The sequence below is a fragment of the Panthera uncia genome, chromosome D4 (assembly GCF_023721935.1).
Source record: "Panthera uncia isolate 11264 chromosome D4, Puncia_PCG_1.0, whole genome shotgun sequence".
NCBI lineage: Eukaryota > Metazoa > Chordata > Mammalia > Carnivora > Felidae > Panthera > Panthera uncia.
The window spans coordinates 61,524,147-61,546,371 of NC_064807.1; the positions used below are offsets into that span (position 1 = coordinate 61,524,147).

The 22,225-nt window shown below is 40.1% G+C and overlaps 2 protein-coding genes across 2 annotated transcripts in view; both read right to left on the reverse strand.

Annotated features, from left to right (window-relative positions):
* Positions 1-6,096, reverse strand: part of BAAT (bile acid-CoA:amino acid N-acyltransferase) — a 27,498-nt gene extending 21,402 nt beyond the window's left edge. Inside the window, exon 1 of the mRNA XM_049635328.1 lies at positions 6,036-6,096. The gene's annotated coding sequence lies outside the window, so the exon portion shown is untranslated. The remainder of the gene's footprint in view (positions 1-6,035) is intronic.
* Positions 2,299-10,245, reverse strand: LOC125926223 (bile acid-CoA:amino acid N-acyltransferase-like). The gene is given in 3 exon segments (XM_049635436.1): positions 2,299-2,895; positions 6,036-6,238; positions 9,780-10,245. Coding segments are annotated over 3 exon segments (1,266 nt in total).
* Positions 10,246-22,225: the final 11,980 nt, after the last annotated feature.

Genomic DNA, 22,225 nt, shown 5'->3' on the forward strand with positions numbered 1-22,225 from the left:
TCATCATGGTGTAGTGTAAGCTGACACTTTAGCATAGGATATGGGGTATATGCATCTACCAGGGACCTGACAGAAGACACGACTTACACTCAGAGAATTTGCAAGGGCAATAAAAGCCAAGTGGAGCAAATGCAGAGAGAGAGTGGGTTGGCCAGCTGGCCTGGACCATGCCAAAAGGACAGGTACATCGATGTACACAAGAGGCCAATGCCTGGAGATCAGACTAGTTACATTACTAAAAGGTTAGAGAAGCTGGTCAAGAATGTTATTTGATCTGCATTCATGCCAATCTTTGTAGTAGTGATACTGAAAAACTATGTGGAAAAAAAACAGAACCTTCTTGGTTTTGAAAAGCCGTAAAATACAGGGCACACCTAGTTGGCTCAGTTGGGAGAGCATGCGACTCTTCAGCTCAGGGTTGTGAGTTTGAGCCCCATGTTGGGGGGAGAGATTAGTTAAAAAATAAAATATAAAAAAAAAAAAAAGAAAACCCATAAGCTAGAAATCAAGGGATATATATCAGACCAAACACTAACAGCATACCTCATAAACATAGTCATTCTTCTTAAAATCCAAAACAGGAAACAAAATAATTATACCCATAGGGCACGTGAGTGGCTCAGTCAATTAAACATCTGACTTCAGCTCAGGTGATTATCTTAGTTTGTGAGGTCTAGTCCTGCTTAAGGTGAGCTCAAGCCTCACTTCGGGTGAGCCCCACTTCTCTCTCTCTCTGCCCCTCGCTCATCTGTGCCCTCTCTCTCTCTCAAAAAATAAAAATAATAATTATAATAATTATACCCATTAAACCCACTATGATAACTATTATATAGCGTATGGCATATACAACTAATGCATATAACATCTAACATATATAGTTGTTAGATAGCATATAGCACAGGAGATTTTAGCCATTGCAATTACATGATTATTATAGCCAAAGGAGTGACGTATTCTAATTGACTAGGTCTGGGAGATGTGAAAACTTACCTGAATGAGAAAGGAGAGGCTAGTAGCCTCAGTCATACTGAATGGAACAATTTTATGCCCAACATAGGGAATATCAGACATCAAATAAAAGAAAAAGAGTTTAGGCAGATACAATGAAGTGTCCCCATGTGACTTCTATTCTAATTCCTCACTGGCTCCCCCCATCACACCTACAAAATCATTCAAATATGTTTTTGCTGGTTTATCTTCACTTGATTATCTACTAATCACCTTTCACATCCATCCATTGCAATTTAGTAGCTCAGGAATATTTGGATGGTGACTTGCCCCTTAGAGAATGTGTACTTGGACAAAGTAATCTGGATTGTTCTAAACCCAGGGTCATCAAACTGTGCCCTGTGAGCCAAATCCAGCCCACAGCCAGTTTTTCTGCTGCCCAGAAGCTAAGAATGGCTTTTACAGTTGTAGATACTCGGAAAAAAATGAAAAGAAAATTACTATTGTGTGACATGTTAAAATTATATGAAATGCAAATGTCAGTGTCCATAAAGAAAATTTAATTGGAACAGAGCCACAGTCATTCATTACAGCCTGTGCTGCCTTTGTGCTTTAATGGAAGAACCCAGTAATAATGACAGAGACTTTATATATGGCCCACAAAGCCAAAAATATTTGCTATCTAGTACTTCATAGAAACAGTTTGCCAGCCCCTATGGTACACAATCCACACCCTCATGGCTCCTTTCCTAAAATGCAATTCTGTGAATCTCAGATTGTTTCTTTCTTAAAATGCTGTATGTTTAGACACAAAAATTATTTCATTTTATTAGCATTTGTTGAATTTATTGTAGACCGACTCAATCATGTTACCTCCGTATCAGCTTCCATATTGCCTTAAAATAATGCTCTAGTTTTTCAGTGACAATGATGTAACCATGAGCCATGAGCATATTTTCAATGAGAAATCTAAACATATTTAATTTGAGTTTTAAGAAATCAGCAAATATGAGCACCTGATTCTACACACGTCTGTTTTATAAAACAGGGGATTCTGTAGTTCATTTTGGTAACTTTCTTCCTCCAGAGAATTGCTATTATAATTATAAACTGGAAAATTTTAGGGCAGGTAGAGCCCTAAATTTATGTTTTGAAATAGAAAATCCTCTGTGTATGATGCTGGATTAACTGGGAACCATTTTTCCCTTTCCAAGTCAAGACATGACCATTGCCATCCTCTTGCTTTCTCTTATTATAACCTCCCGCAATAAGAGGTCAAAGACATTGTTCTATGAAAATCAAGTGAAGGTCTGATATTGCTTCTCTATTTCTCAGGAACATTTTCTCTTCTCAGAGTTGACTGGTCACAACTGGAATGAGATGCTTCTTGAGAAACTTCTGGATCTCCTTCCAAGAATGCTCCTGTGCAGCTGCATGCAGGGTCACCTCTCCTCCCCACTGCATGAACAGGTGGAGTTTGGAGAGCTTTGAGGCACAGCACAGTGGGGAATAGGGAGGCTCTAACATGTGGCCTGCCCCAGGGTAAGATAGCAGGGTCCAATTGTCCTTCCCATTTCTCCTCAACTGTTCTGTGGCTTGCTCAGCATATGCTTTGCTGTTGATACTCTTATCATCTTCTCCCACAATGAAGAGGAAATGTCCCTGGGCCTTTTCAAGGGGGAGAAAAAAGGTCTCACTGGCTTTACTTCTAGCTTCCTCAAAACAATACTGGAACTGTGCTAACCCTAAGGCATTGATAGATACTAACTGTGGGGAGAAGGACAAGGGCTGACTAATTTGACCGCGATACACCTGTGGAGTGCTAAATACAAAGTTGGGTCCATTAATAAGCACGGTGGCTATGACCTGTTTTAGGTGAATAGCCATGGAGAGTCCAATCTCTGCTCCTTTGCTTATGGAAACTATCCCAATGCCTGGGCCAAGGACCTAAAAATAATGAAAATGAGACATTGATTTTATCCACCATTTAGCAAAACCCTACCATCTCAAACAACCAAAGAACTTGAATGGCCAATCGGAATCAAGCAAGGACTAATCCCACCTACATGCCCAGTTCTAGAGTTCTGAAATATGTAATGTATGTTCAAAGGAAATACTCCTTCAAGAATATGTCAGGCTTTCCAAATTAAATACTATGAATTCAGCATGGTGTTAGGTGCTGAGTTTAAAATGCCCTAAAGAAATACCAATGTAGTAGGGAAAATAAGAAAAGGGCACATAACTATTGTGAATAGTATGAGTCAAGGTATAGATGATTGGTAAACTTTGTTGTATCAATACTGGGGTCTCTAAAGGTCATAGGAAAGGCACTCTGTAGGAAAAGACTGAGGAAAAAAGGTAAAATTAGTAAAATAGAGCATTGAAACACGAACAGAGGATTCTACATCTGCTGTGGTTTCCATAGAAGGTTTCTCCTTTGGAGAAAGGTTTCATGAAGGAGGCTTGGCTCAGCTTCCTCTTCCCTGGTCAGTCACCAAGCAGGCATTTTTAGATCGTCCACCCTGTACTAACCACTGGGGGACACTGAGGGGAAAAAGGCACAAATCATCTCTTACCATCAAGGAACTCACTACCAGGTGGAGAGACAGGAGGGCAAAAACAGACAATTAGAGTAACTTACAAATTCTGCAATATAAGAATGCATAAGCAAGGCTGCCAACCCGGATTATCAGGGAATAAAGGCAGGATTAGAGAAAGATTCTCAAAGGAAATAGGCTATGAATTGGGTTTTTATATTTAAAAAATTTGAGTTGGGGCACCCGAGTGGCTCAGTCAGTTAAGTGACTGACTCTTGATTTCAGCTCAGGTCATGATCTCATGGTTCAAGGGATCAAGCCCTGCATTGAGCCACACATCAGGCTCCATGCTGACAGTGCAGAGCCTGCTTGGGATTCTCTCTCTTTCCCTCTCTCTCTGCCCCTACCCTGTTCTCTTTCTCTCAAGATAAATGAATTAATTTTAAAAAATGGGAACAAACAAGAAGGAACGGTATTCTATGCTGTGTATAGGCTCACTAACAGGAGCCATTCTCTTCTTATTTTGAGGGGCATGTATCCAGTCCCAAGGGATAAGTTCTGATGGATCTGAACCTAGTCCCCTTTTCTATCTATGTTTTCAGGCTCTCTTGTAAGGCCAGTACATTCTACCTAAGATCCTACCCTGCATATTAAGTGGGGTGACGTGAATCATCTCCTTTTGAATTAAAAAGAGCTCTCAAGCTCTGAAGTTCTAGGTCTTAATATAAAAGATATAGAGTCACATCACTGCAATGAGAGATGAGAACCCAGAAAAGATCTGGCCAGGGAAGACAAAGTAAAAGGAAGTATAACATGCATGAACAACATGGTATAACAAAATGACACAGCTATCTGCAGCCTTTTGGCAGAACACTAACTCTCGTTACAATTTCTGCCACCGCATTTGGGATTAGGGATTTTAGGATGCTTAAAATCAACAGATGGAGAAATAAGACCTACAAGGAATTGAAAGATCTGTGGTCTATCCTCCCACAGAAGAGACAGAATGAAGCAGGTTTAGTGCAAGTACCAACAGCCTAGGAAAGAAATCTGGTTTCCAGGTCTCGCTTAGTCATTGACTATCTAAGTGACATTGGTAAGATTACTGATAAAGAAGTCATGCAGCAAGTATAAGAGGAATCAGGCTAAGAAAGTGAAAAACCGAATCACACAGCCTCTTCATCTCTCAACTAAGTTAAGCAGAAACTCAGCACAGTAACATTGCCTATTTGATAGCTCAAGGACAACTCCATTACATGCATCAAAAATAGCTTTTTAAAAATTCAATGCATTGGGGCACCTGGGTGGCTCAGTTGGTTAAGTATCCAACTTGAGCTCAGGTCATGATCTAACAGTTTGTGAGTTCAAGCCCCACGTCGGGCTCTGTGCTGACAGCTCGGAGCCTGGAGCCTGCTTCAGGCTCTGTGTCTCCTCCTCTCTCTGCCCTTCCCATGCTCATGCTCATGCTCATGCTCATGCTCATGCTCATGCTCTGTCTCTCTCTCTCTCTCTCAAAAATAAATAAACCTTAAAAATAAGATAAAATAAAAAGTAAAAATTCAAAGCATCAATAGATTGTCAGTGATCATTGCCCATCTAATTACTACAATTCTAATCATATTTTGGTGATCCTGATATGAAATAGGATGTGGTACAGAGACTTAATTTTACTTAGATCAATTCTTTTTAAGAAAAAAATATTAGCTGGGGCAACTGGGTGGCTCAGTCAGTTAAGCAGCTGACTTCGGCACAGGTCATGATCTCATGATCTGAGTTTGAGCCCCACGTTGGGCTCTTGTGCTGGCAGCTTGGAGCCTAGAGCCTGCTTTGAATTTTGTGTCTCCCTCTCTCTCTGCCCCTCCCCCTCGTACTCTGTCTCTCTCTCAAAAATAAGTAAACATTAAAAAAAAGATAAAAACATTAGCAATTAGCAAGGGCTAACATGCAGCAACCCTACAGTAGCAGCAAATCACATTTTAAAATTTAAAGAAGGTATAGACTAGAAAGAACTATAGCATTATTTTTAAGGCCTCTCAAATAGCTAAAAATGCAGACTCACTCCTCAAGAAAGACAGACTATCTTTCTGGTGAAGTCTGGTGATTAAATAATTATCAGAGAGGTGATGATAATAATAATTACATTTATTGAGGGTGTAGTATTGCCAGTGACTCTAGTGAGCACTTTGTTTGTATTATCCCCTTAGATAATTCTCACAAGAGCCTTACAAAATAGCACCACTGTCATAGTATTTAATAGATGAAGAAACTGAGAATTAGAGCATGTTAGTAGCTCGCCCAGATTCCCACAACCAGATGGGATGGAGCCAGAAAGGCAAGCCATTTCTGTCTGAATCTAAAGCCATTGCATTTTGATTCCATCATGGACACAGGCTAACTTCCCATTTTGTCTTTCTGAGCAGAAGACATTGGGTGTGAAAGAAATCATGTGAATAATATGGGTATGTATATAGAATCACACTTGGAAGTTAAAGGGTCACAGAGTGTTATAGTTATTTAAAAACAGGAACTGAAAGAAAAGGCAAAAATTACCTTCGGATGTCTCAGGAGAAAGTTGACAGCTTCTTCAAAATATTCTAACTCTATTTTTTCTGGGTGTAAAGGCAGATCTTCATAGTCACAGTAGGCCAAGGCCAACGCAGCAAAGCCATGACTGGCCAGGAGACTGGCTCGGTATTCAATCAGCCCACCAATATCAGCAAACAAGTCAATTACCCCTGGGAAACGGCCCTCTCCTGAAAAAGAACAAAACAAAACAGAACTGGATATGAAGGGAAGGGAAGGAAAAAGGAAGAAAAATACGACAACACAAAGGAATGCATCACAAATCGTGGAAATGACATATAAATTTTCAATGGAATCCCTAAATTTTCAGGCTCCTATCTGGGACAGAATTAAAGCTGATTGAATACACTAATGGAACACAATATCAGGAAGCTTGATTGGGAAACCTGTTCACTGACATGCTTCATCTCTGTAGCCAAGGACTACTGGGGACTCATAGTGGCTCATTTCTATAGTACTGAGTAAAGAAAGCCATTGAAATTAGGCAAGGGCTTTTTAATCTATGAAGAGGTACACAATTAGGCTTTAGGACACCAGTGAAGGTCCTGAGATTACACGCAAAATATATGTTTATATGTGCATGTTACTAATGAAAGCCTCTATGGATTTAATTGGGTTCTTAAAGTATATATGACTCAAAAAAAAAAAAAAAAAGGCTTCAAAAGTATATGACTCCAAAAAGTGAATTGAAATGATTATTAGCTATAATCCTGACTTAACACTGCTCTGTTACATTAGTCTGACTACACCCAAGCAGATGTAAATGACGAGGGCTTTCATGCAGTAACACCGTTTATTCACTGAAGTTTAACACATGGCAAAAAGTAGAGGTGCTCAGAGTATCATTCTATACTCACTCTCTGTGTAGGCAACTTGTTTCCTAAATAAAGCAAGGTTCACACACTGAAAAAAATATTTATGATGCGCTACTGGGGGCATTCTATTCTTGTGTAAGTGATTTTAGCTAAGGAAGACTGGTCCCATCCACATTTGAAAAGAGTGACTTGGGGATGCCTGGCTGGCTCAGTTGATAGAGTGTGCGACTCTTGATCTTGGGGTTGTGAGTTCAAACCCCATGGTGGGTGTAGAGACTACTTAAAAATAAAAAATATTTTAAAAAAAGAAACAAGTGACTTGATTTAAAGGAATATTGGGAATTTTCAAAAGAAAACATTGCTGTGTTTCCTTATGTTGAGAGAAGAAATAAAATGATACTAAATATATCTTGGCTTTAAAATATACCACTTGTTAGGGCACCTGGGTGGCTCAAGTTGGTTCAGCGTCCGACTTCGGCTCAGGTCATGATCTCACAGTCCGTGAGTTTCAGCCCCGCGTCGGGCTCTGTGCTGACAGCTCAGAGCCTGGAGCCTGCTTTGGATTCTGTGTCTCCCTTTCTCTCTCTGCCCTTCCCCCAACCCCTCAAAAATAAATAAACATTAAAAAAATTTTTTTGTTAATTAAAAATAGAACTACCTTCAACCCAGCAACTGCACTATTAGGTATTTATCCAAAGGATACAAAAATGTTGATTCGAAGGGGCACATGCACCCAATGTTTATAGCAGCACTATCAACAATAGCCAAGGTATGGAAAAAGCCCAAACGTCTCTCGAATGATGAATGGATAAAGAAGATGTGATATACATATACAATGGAATATTACTTGGCGATAAAAAAGAATGAAATCTTGCCATTTGCAATAATGTGGATGGAACTAGAGTGTATTATGCTACGTGAAATAAATCAGTCAGAAAAAGACATATCATATAATTTCACTCAAATGCGGAATTTAAGAAATAAAACACACAAACATAGGGGAAGGGAAGGAAAAACAAAATAAAAACAGAGAGGGAGACAAACCATAAGAGACTCTTACATACAGAGAACAAACTGAGGGTCGCTGGAGGGGTGTTGGGTGGAGGCATGGACTAAATGGGTAAGGGGCACTAAGGAAGACACTTGTTGGGATGAGCACTGGGTATTATATGCAAGTGATGAATCACTAAATTCTACTCCTAAAACCATTATAAAAAAAGAGTACTGAGCCTCTTATCCTGGAAGAATGTCATAGTTGAGAACCACTTTGAGACCTGACTCATTCTCTTTTGGCCCCCACAGAACAAGGAGGACACGAGCACGTGCGGTGTCCAAGAGGATTCACAAATAGCACCCTCTAAACCAACACATCATCCCAACGTGGGAGGCCTGCACCAATATTAAATTTTTCATTGAAGTGGAATAATAGAGGCACAGACGTTTGTGTCACTCACTGATCCCCACACACAATAATCTTGCCTATATGCTAATTACTGGGTGTAAACATATTGAAATTTGTCCAAACAACCAAATGGGTCATGATGACTTTGCAAAGGGAAGTTTTTATTCCTTCTACGTCGTCTATAACTCTATGCTGTTGGAAACCACTTCTACCACTTCAAGCTTCCTCAATCCATCTCAGTTCTACTAAGTGATTATGTTTTTATTTTTTTAATGTTTATTTTTAAGAGACAGAGAGAGAGAGAGAGAGAGAGAGAGAGCAGGGGAGGGGCAAAGAGAGAGGGAGACAGAGGATTTGAAGGGGGTTCCACGCTGCTCAATGGGGACTCAAACTCATGAACTGTGAGATCACTGAGCCGAACTGGGATGCTTGACTGACTGGGGCACCCAGGCACTCTGTGATTATGTTTTTAAAAGCAGAGAGAGAGGCATACATCCTGGCAATACGATGGCTGTGTCCCAGATCAAATCATGTGTCTGCAGAAGGGGGCCTCAGACACTCCTGAAACCTGGACCTGCCATGAGCAACTTCTGGAAAACTAACTTTGCTTCATTCAGTCCCACAATAAACCCTGATAAATGTACCAGTAGATGTTTTGAACCACTTACTGATATGTGGAGATCACTGTGAGAAACTATGTGTATTCTGGTAAGTTGTATAGCCATTAAGAAGCATGTTGTATTTTCTGCAGATTTGTGGAATACTGTATAAATATGAAATATTTATGGAACTAGAGAATATAAAGTTTCTTTGCATCCTCTATATTTGTTGCAGTATTTCAGTCCATAATATCATCAGCTTATTGCATGCGATGACCCATGCCTAAACTGAAACTCAGACAGGATAAAACCCCCAAGAGAAGCTGGGATACAGTTCCATGATATCAGGATAGGGGTCTTCAGATAGTCAGGCTTCAATATAGAAGGATTTCACATGAATCCAAAGCTATGGGAAACCCATAATGCAGGGACTTCATAAACTACATGTAGTCATATCCTTAGAAAAGCTCCAGAATTGTTGAGATCAAACTTGAGTTGGAAGGGGGCATCACCATATTCTTTTTTTTTAATTTTTTTTTAACGTTTATTTATTTTTGAGGCAGAGAGAGACACAGCATGGATGGGGGAGGGGCAGAGAGAGAGGGAGACACAGAATCGGAAGCAAGCTCCAGGCTCTGAGCCATCAGCCCAGAGCCCGACGCGGGGCTTGAACTCACGGACCGCGAGATCATGACCTGAGCTGAAGTCGGACGTTTAACCGACTGAGCCACCCAGGCGCCCCACCATATTCTTGTTCTGACCCAGAATAAACCCTGATTCTATGGCTGGCAAGGATTACACTATGTACTATCCATATCCAAGTTAAACCTCTAGAAGGACGAGGCATTCAAAAGAGGAAACACGAGGATGACAGTACCAGGTTAATTCTACTCACCAGGAGGGAGAAAGAGGGCTCCCCGAAGGTGGCCTTCTTGAACTTGGATCCGTGTGACACCAGGTGCTCTGTATCACCTCTCCAAAGTCACGCTGACTTTTGGATCAGTGGCGGCAATCTGGGCTAATGGTAAATTTGAATCATAAAGTTTTATCTGGACCAGGAAGGGGCTAGTCATCACATCTCTTTTCATCAATTTAGTTAAAAATTTTTCAGGTTTCAGGGACCAGAAGAGACCCATGGGGTGGACCTCTATATAGTCACCTCCAAGTGAAGGAGCATGATCCAGGTCTACCTCACCAACTTCACTGGCCTTATAGTAGGCTTGAGAATGAAACAGGTTCCCCTTTTCATCTTCTAGTGTTGCCTGAAAAATCACTATCTGAGAGGGACACAGGCCTGTAGCACGGATGTGCACTGGCTCATCAGTGAGTGTGCTTGCAGGGGTAGCTGTCAGCTGAATCATTGTTACAATGTGGCACCTTGAAGATTCTTCAAGTAATGCTTTGAGTAAAGCCTGGATATATAAAAAAAAAAAAGGGATAATGAAATAAGACAGTGATAAGGTTAATGAGAGGTGAACTGGAGCAGAAATCAGGCTGCTTGGGATTCAGCTCTAACCCTCCAGTTGTTTAGCAAATATACTGATATAATCTTCAAGTATTAGATACCTGAGAGCTTTCAACGAACTTCTAGAATACATAAAACAAGTAGATAAGTTTTATAATCATTATGAACCAGGGTGGAGGAAGCAGCAGCCAAAATATGCATGAATGGTATCAACATATCCAAGGAAGATATCGCAATCGGCCACCAGAACCCTTGGAAAATTAGATGCAGCGGAGGATAAGAGTGAGATGTGCAGTTGAAAAGGGGGGCTTGGTAAATATCTATCTATATATATATGGAACTGGTGACTTCACTACTAATCCCCTTCCCAAATCCTGCAGACAGAATGCCTGGCATCTAAGAATTCATGTCTAACAGAGTATTAAAAAAACAGACAAATCTTCTCAAAAGTATGAAAATAAAATCTTTGGGAAGAGCAAGGAGGCTGACATATGTATTATTCCCTAAAGAAAAAATATTCCTGGCTTCAGAGTTAGGATTAACTCTGAAGTTAGTTACCCAGTCCTAAGCAAAACCAGGCACTGACCAGCCCTTCAGACACCCAAACATTTGCTGGGCTTTTTATAACTTCCATCTTAAAAATTAAGGAATGCCTCTCTCCTTTGGTTAGTGTGAAGAAAGCCACAAAAATGACCATTATTCCCATTCTAATAACCTAAAATTATCTGTATAAAAACAAAATCAATTAAAAAAATTTTTTAAATCTCATTAGATTGTCAGGAATCTAAACAAATTAAACTCTAGTGAGTAACAAACTCATCATAGGAAAGAGAAAACTTTCTCTTCTACAGAGTGACTTTTATCTATGACAAAGCAGCAAAAAAGAAACGCCCATCAAAAAAATAAGGAGAAATCAAAAATAAGGAGAAAGTATAATGGATGTGTGTGGGCTGGTTTGATAGATTCGAATCCTGAGAAACTCCAGCCAGAGTCTTTCTCCAAGTGCCAACTCTTTAGGACCTGGCCATGTGCCCTAGGACAATACATCAAAGAATGGGAGCAGAGACATGAGCCAAGAGAAATCTGTCTGCAGGCCTTCGGAAGAAGCAAGGCAGCTAACTTCCAAAAGATAGGGAAGAATAGCAAAAATAGAGAGATTTCCCCAGGCTCAGAAAGCCAGGACTGGGACTGCAGAGCAAAGAAATGTCCTTGGTGACCCTCCTTCCAGAAGAATTATAAATCAGAGGGAAATATCCTACAGTTAGAAAAGCTAGCAACCTGGCCACAAAAGCCAAAGATATCTCCAGAAGTTCAGCAATGGTTAGGCACCAGTTTCTTCTGATGAGAAGAGCCTAATTTCATATCCCAAACTATCTGAAGCCAGGGGTATGCTGAATCAGATAAAGCTGAGACAAAGCCCAGATCCAGCTCGACTACAGGTCAGCCCCTAATTCTACCATTCTGACAGAACAGGGCTTTGCTCTTTTCTTGAGGTAAATATGACTTAGTCTACTCTTTTTTCTTTTTTTTAATGTTTATTTATTTTTGAGAGAGAGACAGAGCGTGAGTGGGGAGGGGCAGAGAGAAAAGGAGACACAGAATCCAAAGCAGTCTCCAGGCTCTGAGCTGTCAGCACAGAGCCCAATGCAGGGCTCAAACCCACAAACCGTGAGGTCATGACCTGAGCCAAAGTCGGTCGCTCAACCGACTGAGTCACCCAGGTGCCCCTAGTCTTTTCTTTTATATGAGATATCTGGGGTATAATAAAAAAAAAATTACAAGGTGCAACAGAAGCAACAAAATCAACCCATATTCATGATGAGAGCAAACAATCAGTAGGAAAGGGCACAGAAATAGCCAAGACAGTGGATTTATCACGCAGGAACTTTGAACCGACTACAATAGAATGCTATTCAGGAAAACAATCGAATTACTGATAAATACAATAACTGGGAGGAATCACAAGAGAGTTATGCCACTCCCAAATGATTACATATTGTATGATTCCATTTATATAACATTCTTGAAATGACAAAGTTATTTATTTGTTTGCTTATTTGTTTGTTTTTAGAGAGAGAGCAAGTGGAGGAGAGGGACAGAGGGAGAGAGAGAGAGAGAAAGAATCATAAGCAGACTCCACGCTCAGCATGGAGTCTGATGCAGGGCTTGATCCCACAACCCTGGGATCATGACCTGAGCTAAAATCAAGAGTCAGACACTCAACCGACTGAGCCACCCAGGTGCCCTTTGAAACGACAAAGTTAGAGAAATGGAGAACAGATTAGTGGTAGCGGGTTGCCAAGGTTCAAGGATTGGGTTGGGAGGAGATGTCTATAAAAGGACACCATGAAGGATCCTTGTGTTCAGAGGAATATTCTGTATCCTGATTGTATCAAGGTCAATATCCTTGTGACACTGTACTACAGTTTTGCAAGATTTTACCATTAGGGGAAGCTGGGTAAAGGGTACATGTGTTCTCTCTGTATTATTTCTTACATATGTGGTAAATCTACCATTACCTCAAAATTAAAAGCTTAGTTAAAAAAAATAACTATGATAAAAATGCTAAAGGATCAAGTAGAAAAGGCAGACAAAATATTTGAGAATTTCATCTGGGCATGAAAGTTGTAGAGAAGAACCAAATGGAAAAGCTAGAAATAAAAAATACAAGAATAAAAATGAAGAATTGCTAGAGAGACTTCATAGAAGACTAGAAAACAACAGCAGAGTAAAGGACCAAACTAAATTGCAACAAAGAAAAAAGGGTATAAAAGAAAAACAGAGCACTTGAGACGTGTGGAACAATATCAGATTCTAATATGTGTGTAATTGGTGCCTCAGAAAGGGGAGAGAAAGGCACAGAAAAGATGTTTTAAAAAATAATAATGGAGAGGCACCTATGTGCCTAAGTTGGTTGAGCATCCGACTCTTTTTTGCAAAAAGATGATTTTATTAAAGCACACGGACAGGACCCTTGGGCAGAAAGACAGAAAGAGCTGCCCCAGGACCATGAGAAGAGGCTGGTTCGAGCAACTGACTCTTGATTTTGGCTCAGACCATGATCTCATGGTTACTGCGTGGGACAGAGCCCCGCGGTCGGGCTCTGCTCTGACCATGCAGAGCCTGCTTGGGATTCTCACTCTCCCTCTCTCTCTGCCCCTCCTGCCTCCCTCCCTGCCCCCTGCCCTCTCAAATGAAGAAACTTTAAGAAAATAAATAATGACTGAAATTTTCCCAAAATTGTTGAAAAATATCTTGCCACAATTACAAGAAACTCAGCAAACCAGAAGGAGGACAAACACTAAGAACACCACAACTGCAGCACTGCCTATTATCATTAGTTAAACTAATGATAATAAAATATAAAAAGCAAATATTAAAAGCAGCCAGAGAGGGGCGCCTGGGTGGCTCAGTTGGTTTAGCGGCCGACTTCGGCTCAGGTCATGATCTCGTGGTCTATGAGTTCCAGCCCAGTGTCGGGCTCTGTGCTGACCGCTCAGAGCCTGGAGCCTGTTTCAGATTCTGTGTCTCCCTCTCTCTGACCCTCCCCTGTTCATGCTCTGTCTCTCCCTGTCTCAAAAATAAATAAAACGTTAAAAAAAATAATAATAAAATAAAAGCAGCCAGAGAAAAATGGAAACCTTACATATAGGAGAATTAACAACATAAATAATGTTTGACTTCCCATCACAAGCAATGGAAGCCAGAAGACAATAAATTTTTTAAATGCCTAAAAGAAAACATAAAAACTCCAAAATTCTCTATCTAGCAAAAATACACTTCAAAAATGAAGGCAAAATAAAGACATTTCCAGGAGGTGGGGAAATGGGAGACATTATGTCTGTGGTGGACCGACATTATAAGAAATGCTGAGTTGTTGGAGGGAAATTGGACCAGATGGACAACCAGATCTGTGGGAAAGGATGAAGACCACAAAAATGGTAATTATAGAAGCCCATTTAAAAACATTTTTAATATGCATACACACATATATGTGTGTTTGTGTGTATTTAAATGCAATTAAGAGACTATATAAAATAAAAATAATAACAATGTCTTGTGGGGTTTACAGAATACACTGAAATAAAATATAATGACACAAAGGTGGGAATGGGGTAAATAGAATTAAACTGTTGTAAGATTATTATATATTACCTGCTATTTTTCGAGCAATACAAGATTATTTTCAGGCTGACTGTAATTACTTAAAGGTACTGTTAGGAGCTCAGCTGAGCTCAGGGAGATAGAGAAAGCTGAGTGGCTATGTGTCAGAGTAGCTGATTAAAGCAACAAGCCAAAAACAAGAGTGAAGTCTTTAATCACTTACTGTGATGGGAGAAAATGCCTGGGCAAGACGAGGCTTGATGGTCTGAAGTTGGTGGCTCAGCCAGAAGTGGGGGTGGGTTGTCGAGGGAGCTCCAAAGGATCCAGCAGTTCTGAGGTCAGGAGAGAGTGAGGGGAAGGGCTAGAAGTAGAAAAGAGCTAGGTGCTGAATCACAGTGAAAAGAAATGTTTTCAAGTATTCCTCCTCCTTGCATAAAGAAACCTCAGCAGACACACCTTGACAAGAATTTGGACCCTGAACAGGCCTGATGTAAAGAGATCTACAATGGGCAGGGAAGGCAAATACGAGAACATGATGGGCCTGAGTGACTAATGACTATGGAGACCAGTAACTGCTGAGTGGCTTAAGTCCTTGACTCCAACTTTTTCAAGAGGCTGCCATGCACTGACTGTACCCCAAAACTGGTGCTGGAAGGAGAGCTTTCTCCCATAATGCCTGCCAGCTAAAGCCTTTGTAATTGCCTATGGTCAGTTCTGGAAAATCATACATAGGTTTTTAACTAGGAGCTAGACTCCTCAGGTACATATTGTATTCTATAGAGTCTCACACACACACACACACACACACACACACACACACACACACACATTTAAGTAACCCCAAAAGAAACAGATGTTTCATTTACTATGGCTGTGTAGTAAACCCCAAAATTTAAAGGCATACGATAGTGATTATGCTCATATATTCTGTGGGTTGGGAATCAGGACAGGGTTCAGTGAGATCAGTCATCAGTTGCAAAGACAACTTTTCAGAGACTGCTAAACCAACCTCCACAACTGTGTAAGTTTAAATCCTTAAGAGTTACAGATCAGCGGGGTTGAGGAGGCTAAAGGAAAGATTATTTATCGTCAGTTGATACTTCAAGCAAGCCAAGTTCTGAAATCGCTGTTGGCTATACCATGTAAATCCTTGTGCAATTCTAGAGAGAGGAGGCCAGTAACATGTGACAGCAGAACCTGGTAAGAGCAGGGTTGAAGAATAAATATGATAGCTTAATTATTCGAGAATAAGAAGAGAAATAGGGTGGTGGTTAAAGGAAGGGTCAAGTAGTTTGCTTTTGTCCTATCTTGGGTTGCTCGAGAAGCCTACCTTGAGGTAAGAACTCAAAGCAAGTAGTGTATTTTGAGGGGGTTCCAGGAAACAGGAATGCAGAGGGGCAATGGGAAGTATCCAATAAATGGTTAGCTAAGGGCTGAGTGGTAAGGGAGGAAAAAGCCTTAATTTCCCACCACTTCCAGCCTGCCATGCTGAGAGGTAAAGCTGACTCTGGAGGCCCAATAAAACTATCAGGCAGAGGAATCCAAGGTCTGATGTTGTGAGTCAGGCCTGTGCACTAATGCCACTAGGGGAAGTATATACAGGCAAGGTATTGACAGTATCTGCTAACACGACAGTCTGGGTTTTTTTTGTTGTTGTTGTTTTGTTTTTTGTTTCATTTATTTTGAGACAGTGTGGGTGTGTGTGTGATCTTCAGATGGGGCAGAGAAAGAGGAAGAGAGAGAATTCCACGCAGGCTCCGCAATGTCAGTGCAGAGCCTGACACGGGGCTCGAACCCACGAACCGTGAGATCATGACCTGAGCTGAAATCAAGAGTCAGACGCTTAACCAACTGAGCCACCCAGGTGCCCCAGGATGAGTTTCTTTTAATGTCAGCCCCACATCAGGGTCTGCGCTGGGCATGGAGCCTGCTTGGGATTTTCTCTCTCCCTCTCTCTCTCTCTCTCTGCTCCTCCTCCCCTTCATATGTGCTCTATCATTCTCTCTCTCAAAATAAATAAACAAACTTAAAAATACAAGAAAAGAAAATCATCCTTCAAACAATATAAAAATGGGACCACAATTCAAAAGCCCAAACTAAGAGAGTTTCTTCTATACTATTCTAGGAAGTTGTCTTTAAAAACAGGGAGAAATATTAATGGAGATATGGGGGAAGACTGAATAAAGAAAAGTTAAATAATTTCAGACAGCCTGTCATTCTCCCTCAGAAATATAAATTCTGGCTTGATATCTTCATAATCACAAGTTCCTATCATATCCTTTCTAAACAAAATCCAACAGATAAGACATACCCTTATCTGAGTACTCTTTGAACTCCAAAGCTCTCTGAGATTACAAAATGATAAAAGACTATTTGTCCACATGAACTGCCAAATTCCAAACACTGGAAGTAAGAATCTAATTTTATGACTCACTCAAGACCTGAGACTTTAACCCATCTCCAACTAGCCCAGAAGAGAGAGCCCTGATTACAAACCAAAGTACCTGACTTTTTCCTCTTGAGCCTCCCTTTCCATCCCTAAAGGAAGAATGGCACTCCCTAGAGTTCTTGTTAATCAAAACCCCAAATACATCTTTGCAATCTGACCAAACTAATACAAGAGAAGCACCGGCTTATGGCCCACTGTTTGCTCTAGTTTCCTATTAACTTTTAAAACGTATTGAACCCAGTCTCCTCCTATTTTCCCCTTTTCCATTCTCTATGCTTTCTAAACCTCTCCCTCTTAGGAATAGCACCTACATTTTACTCACATATTTTATTAATTTTTGTCATAAACAAATTGCTTGACCTTCACTGGCACCGTTTGGCCATACCTTTGCTCTATAAATAAAGAAGTCAAGGACTTTGACTTACTACCAAAGAGTTCTGAACTGAGAATTGCAAATGTGGCCACAGTAACAGGCAACAAAATACTTGTTCTTGGGCCCACAATTTCTGCTTTTGGAATGTGGGCAACACCAAATCTCCCAGTCATTACCTCCCCCTCCTGAACTAATTCATAGGAGCTCGAGAGCCTACTTAATGCTATAGAATGGAGCATTAGTGTGTGGGAAATAAGGTTAGGAATTCCCTGAATTTCCACCATAGGTTAACAAGGCATAAAGAATTAGAAAGCCACAGGATAAACAGGGCAAAGTTTCCCAGTATAGGACAAAGGTATAGGAATAGGAAATCTCAGGATGGAAGCATCCAAAATGAGGTAAACAAGATTAGGTATTCAGGGAAGAAATGCCCCCCCAACTTAGTACAATAGCAGAAAGCTGCTTTCATAGGAAGGAAGGACAAAAAAAAAAAAAAAAGGAAAACAGGACTTTAGACAGGGCAGGGCAAAGTTGCCCAGAGTGGAGCTAATTAGCAAAAGAAAGGTGTCTTTTTGACCCTGAGGTAGCATGCTCTGTCTTTCTTTACCTAGGCCAGGTAAACAGAGGTGGTGCCTCTTATCTTTACCCAGGCCAGTTTAGGTAAACAGAGGTGGTGCCTCATGTCTGCTGTAAAAAACCTTTCACCCAGCTCCAGGATTTTGTTTTGTATTGACCCAAACTGCTAACACTGCATATCTTCAAAACCCCCTTTTCCCCATGCCCATGAGTTAACGTTCACGGTTTCATTGTCTCTTTGTGCACATCCATCATGCTTGCAAGCCTTCTGATCCTAATAAAGATGGAGCGAGGACCTTACTCAGGGCTCATCTCCTCTCGGACATTAGCCTCTCTTGCATTTCAATTCTGCAGACGCTCTCTTGCTGGACAAGAGAGAACTCCAGACCCAGGGTCTACGACATAGTGGGATTTTACATGATAAGAAAATAAAAGCACTATTAAATCATTGAGCCCTTATTTATTTATTTGAGGTGACAGACAGAGCACTTTAAAAGTATGAGTTTAAGGGCACCTGGGTGGCTCAGCCAGTTAAGCATCCTACTCTTGGTTTTGGCTCAGGTCATGATCTCACAGTTCATGGGTTCGAGCCTGCTGTCGGGCTCTGGGTTCTGTGCTGACAGTGTGGAGTCTGCTTCGGATCTTCTGTCTTCCTTTCTCTCTGCCTCTCCCCCACTCACTCTCTATCTCTCTCTCACAAAAATAAATAAATAAACGTTAAAAAAAATAAAAGTATGAACTTAAAGAAACTATTAGTAAATTCATCTTCCTTAATTGTAAGGACTTCTGATCAGCCAAAAACTCCATGAAACACTTGAAAACACAGGCTGCTAACTTGCAGTAGACTTATACTACACATAAAATTGATTAAAAATTATTAAGCAGTGGGGGCACTTGGGTGGCTCAGTCAGTTAAGCATCAGACTTCAGCTCAGGTCATGATCTCATGGTTTGTGGGTTCGAGCCCCATGTCGGGCTCTGTGCTGACAGCTCGGGGCCTGGAATCTGCTTTGGACTCTGTGTCTCCCTCTCTCTCTGCCACTCTCACATTCTGTCTCTCTTTCTCTCTCTCAAAAATAAATATTTTTTTAAAAATTAAATAAATAAAAGCAATAAAAATAAGACATAACTATATTCAAAAACCTAGGTGAACATCACAAACATAATATTGAGTGTTAGATGCCAATCATAAATGAATATACATAGATTAATCATAAATTTATGTATGCTAAAAAATTATATAACATACTTTTAGAGTAAATTTTTAAACAAAAGCAAGGAAGAGATTACCAAAAGAGTCAGGATTGTGGTGAAAAATTATCAGTGTAGTTCACATCGATAAACTGCAAGTAAATGGATGAAAAATAATATACCATGCAACAGTAAGCATAAGAAACCCAAAGTGGCTATATTAATGTCGGATTAAGTAGATTTCAATATCAAGAGTATTATCAGAGATGAAAAATAATGGGGCACTGGGTGGCTCAGTTGGTTAAGCATCAGACTCTTGATTGTGGCTCAGGTCATGATCTCACCATTCGTGGGACTGAGCCCTGTGTCAGGCTCTGTACTAGCGGCCTGGAGCCTGCTTGGGATTCTCTTTCTTTCTCTCTCGAAATAAATAAACGTTTTTTTTTTTTAAAAAAGAAAAAAATAATAAGGGCGCCTGGGTGGCTCAGTCGGTTGAGCATCCGACTTCAGCTCAGGTCACGATCTCACAGTCCGTGAGTTTGAGCCCCGCGTCGGGCTCTGGGCTGATGGCTCAGAGCCTGGAGCCTGCTTCCGATTCTGTGTCTCCCTCTCTCTCTGCCCCTCCCCCGTTCATGCTCTGTCTCTCTCTGTCTCAAAAATAAATAAATGTTAAAAAAAAAAAATTAAAATAAAAAATAAAAAGTAATAATAATGACAAGTTTGGGGCACCTGGGTGACTCAGTCAGTTGAGTGTCCTCTTGGCTTTGGCTCCGGTCATGATATCATTGTTCATGAGATTGAGCCCTGCATCAGTCTCCCTGCTGTCAGAACTGCTCAGATTCTCTTCTTCTTCTCTCTCTGCCCCTCCCCTGCTGGCATGTGCACTCTCTCTCACTCTTTCTCCCACAAAATAAATAAGCTTAAAAAAATAAATGGTGCATAGGGGCACTTGTACCCCAATGTTTATAGCAGCACTCTCAACAATAGCCAAATTATGGAAAGAGCCTAAATGTCCATCAACTGATGAATGGCTAAAGAAATTGTGGTTTATATACACAATGGAGTACTACGTGGCAATGAGAAAGAATGAAATATGGCCTTTTGTAGCAACGTGGATGGAACTGGAGAGTGTGATGCTAAGTGAAATAAGCCATACAGAGAAAGACAGATACCATATGGTTTCACTCTTATGTGGATCCTGAGAAACTTAACAGAAACCCATGGGGGAGGGGAAGGAAAAAAAAAAAAAAGAGAGGTTAGAGTGGGAGAGAGCCAAAGCATAAGAGACTCTTAAAAACTGAGAACAAACTGAGGGTTGATGGGGGGTGGGAGGGAGGGGACGGTGGGTGATGGGCATTGAGGAGGGCACCTTTTGGGATGAGCACTGGGTGTTGTATGGAAACCAATTTGACAATAAATTTCATATATTAAAAAAAATGAAAAATAAAAATAAATGGCAAATTCATAAAAATCATAAATCCTAATAAAGGATTTCAAAATATATGAGGCAAAATTTGAGACAGAATTAAAGCAAGAAATAAACAATTCCATAATCATGGTTAAAAATTTTAACATTCCTTTCTCAGCAATTGATAGAATAACTTGGCAAAAATCAGTTAAGGCATAAATTTAAACAATGCTATCAATGACCTTGACCTAATTGCTATTTATAGAACACTAAGCCCACATGATATATTTAACAAGATAAACCATACACTGCACCATAAAATTAATCTTAACAAATTCAAAAATGCTGAAATCAGAGAGTACTTTTTTAGACCACAATGGAATTAAATTAGAAAGCAATAAAATAATCCAGAATATGTTATTTCTTATTTGTTCCCAAATAGTTGAAAATCAAACACACTTCTAATTATCCACAGGTCAAGGAAGAAGTCAGAAATTAGAAAATATTTTAAACTGAATGATAATGGAAGTAAAATGAAAATATTTGTAGGATGAAGCTAAAGCTAAAAAGTGAAATTTATCATCTTAGTGACTTATACTGGAAAAGAAGTTCTAAAATCAATGACCCAAGTCTACCTCAAAAAGCTAGAAAAAAAGAGGAAAGTAAACCCAAAGTAAATATAAGAAAGGAAATAAGAAAAGCATATTATCAATGAAATGGAAAATAAACAACAGAAAGAAATTAACAAAGACAAATTTAGTTCTTTGAGAAGACAGACAAAATTGATAAACTACAAGCCCGACTGGTCAAATAAAAAGAATAAAATAACAAATACCAAAGTGAAAGAGGGCTTATCATTGCAGATCCAATAGACATTAAAAGGAAAATAAAAGAATATTATAAAAACTTTATGCCAACTACTTTGACAACTTAGAAATCATTCAAGTAAAAACTTGAGAACTTTTGCACTGTGAAATAAACTAATAAAAATGATATAGAAAAGTAACTGCAGATAAGATAAAGCTCATGTGTGCAGGTATGACTGAGTTCAAGGTACTTGTCACTTTATACTTTAAGATACACAAGAACACACGTTAATGGATTACAAATGAAGTAGGACAGGAGGGCCTGGCTGGCTTAGTCAGTAGAGTGTGACTTTTGATCTTGGGGTTAAGTTCAAGCTCCATGTTAGGTGTAGAGCTTACGTAAAAAAAAAAATATTGCCGGGGCGCCTGGGTGCCTCAGTTGGTTGAGCATCCGACTTCAGCTCAGGTCACGACCTCAAGGTCCGTGAGTTCGAGCCCCGCGTCGGGCTCTGGGCTGATGGCTCAGAGCCTGGAGCCTGCTTCCGATTCTGTGTCTCCCTCTCTCTCTGCCCCTCCCCCATTCATGCTCTGTCTCTCTCTGTCTCAAAAATAAATAGACGTTAAAAAAAAAAATTAAAAAAAAATATTGCCAAAAGGATGACTTGAGATTAATAAATATTTATTAAAACACACACACACACACACACACACACACACACACACACACACGGAAGCAGGACCAAGTTGCCCATTCCTAGGTTCAGAGTCAAGAAATTTACAGTGGAATGATTTCCATTTCTGAGTAAAAGGGAGTTTTATGGCAGACCAATACTCAACTATAAAAAAGCCAGATTAAAACAAATAGATAAGAATAAAAGCAAAAAACTGGCAATAATTTAATTATCCAGTAATAGAATATTGGTTGAATAATCCCAGTAGTCCTCCCACCCCTACCCCTTAGCTACAGTTT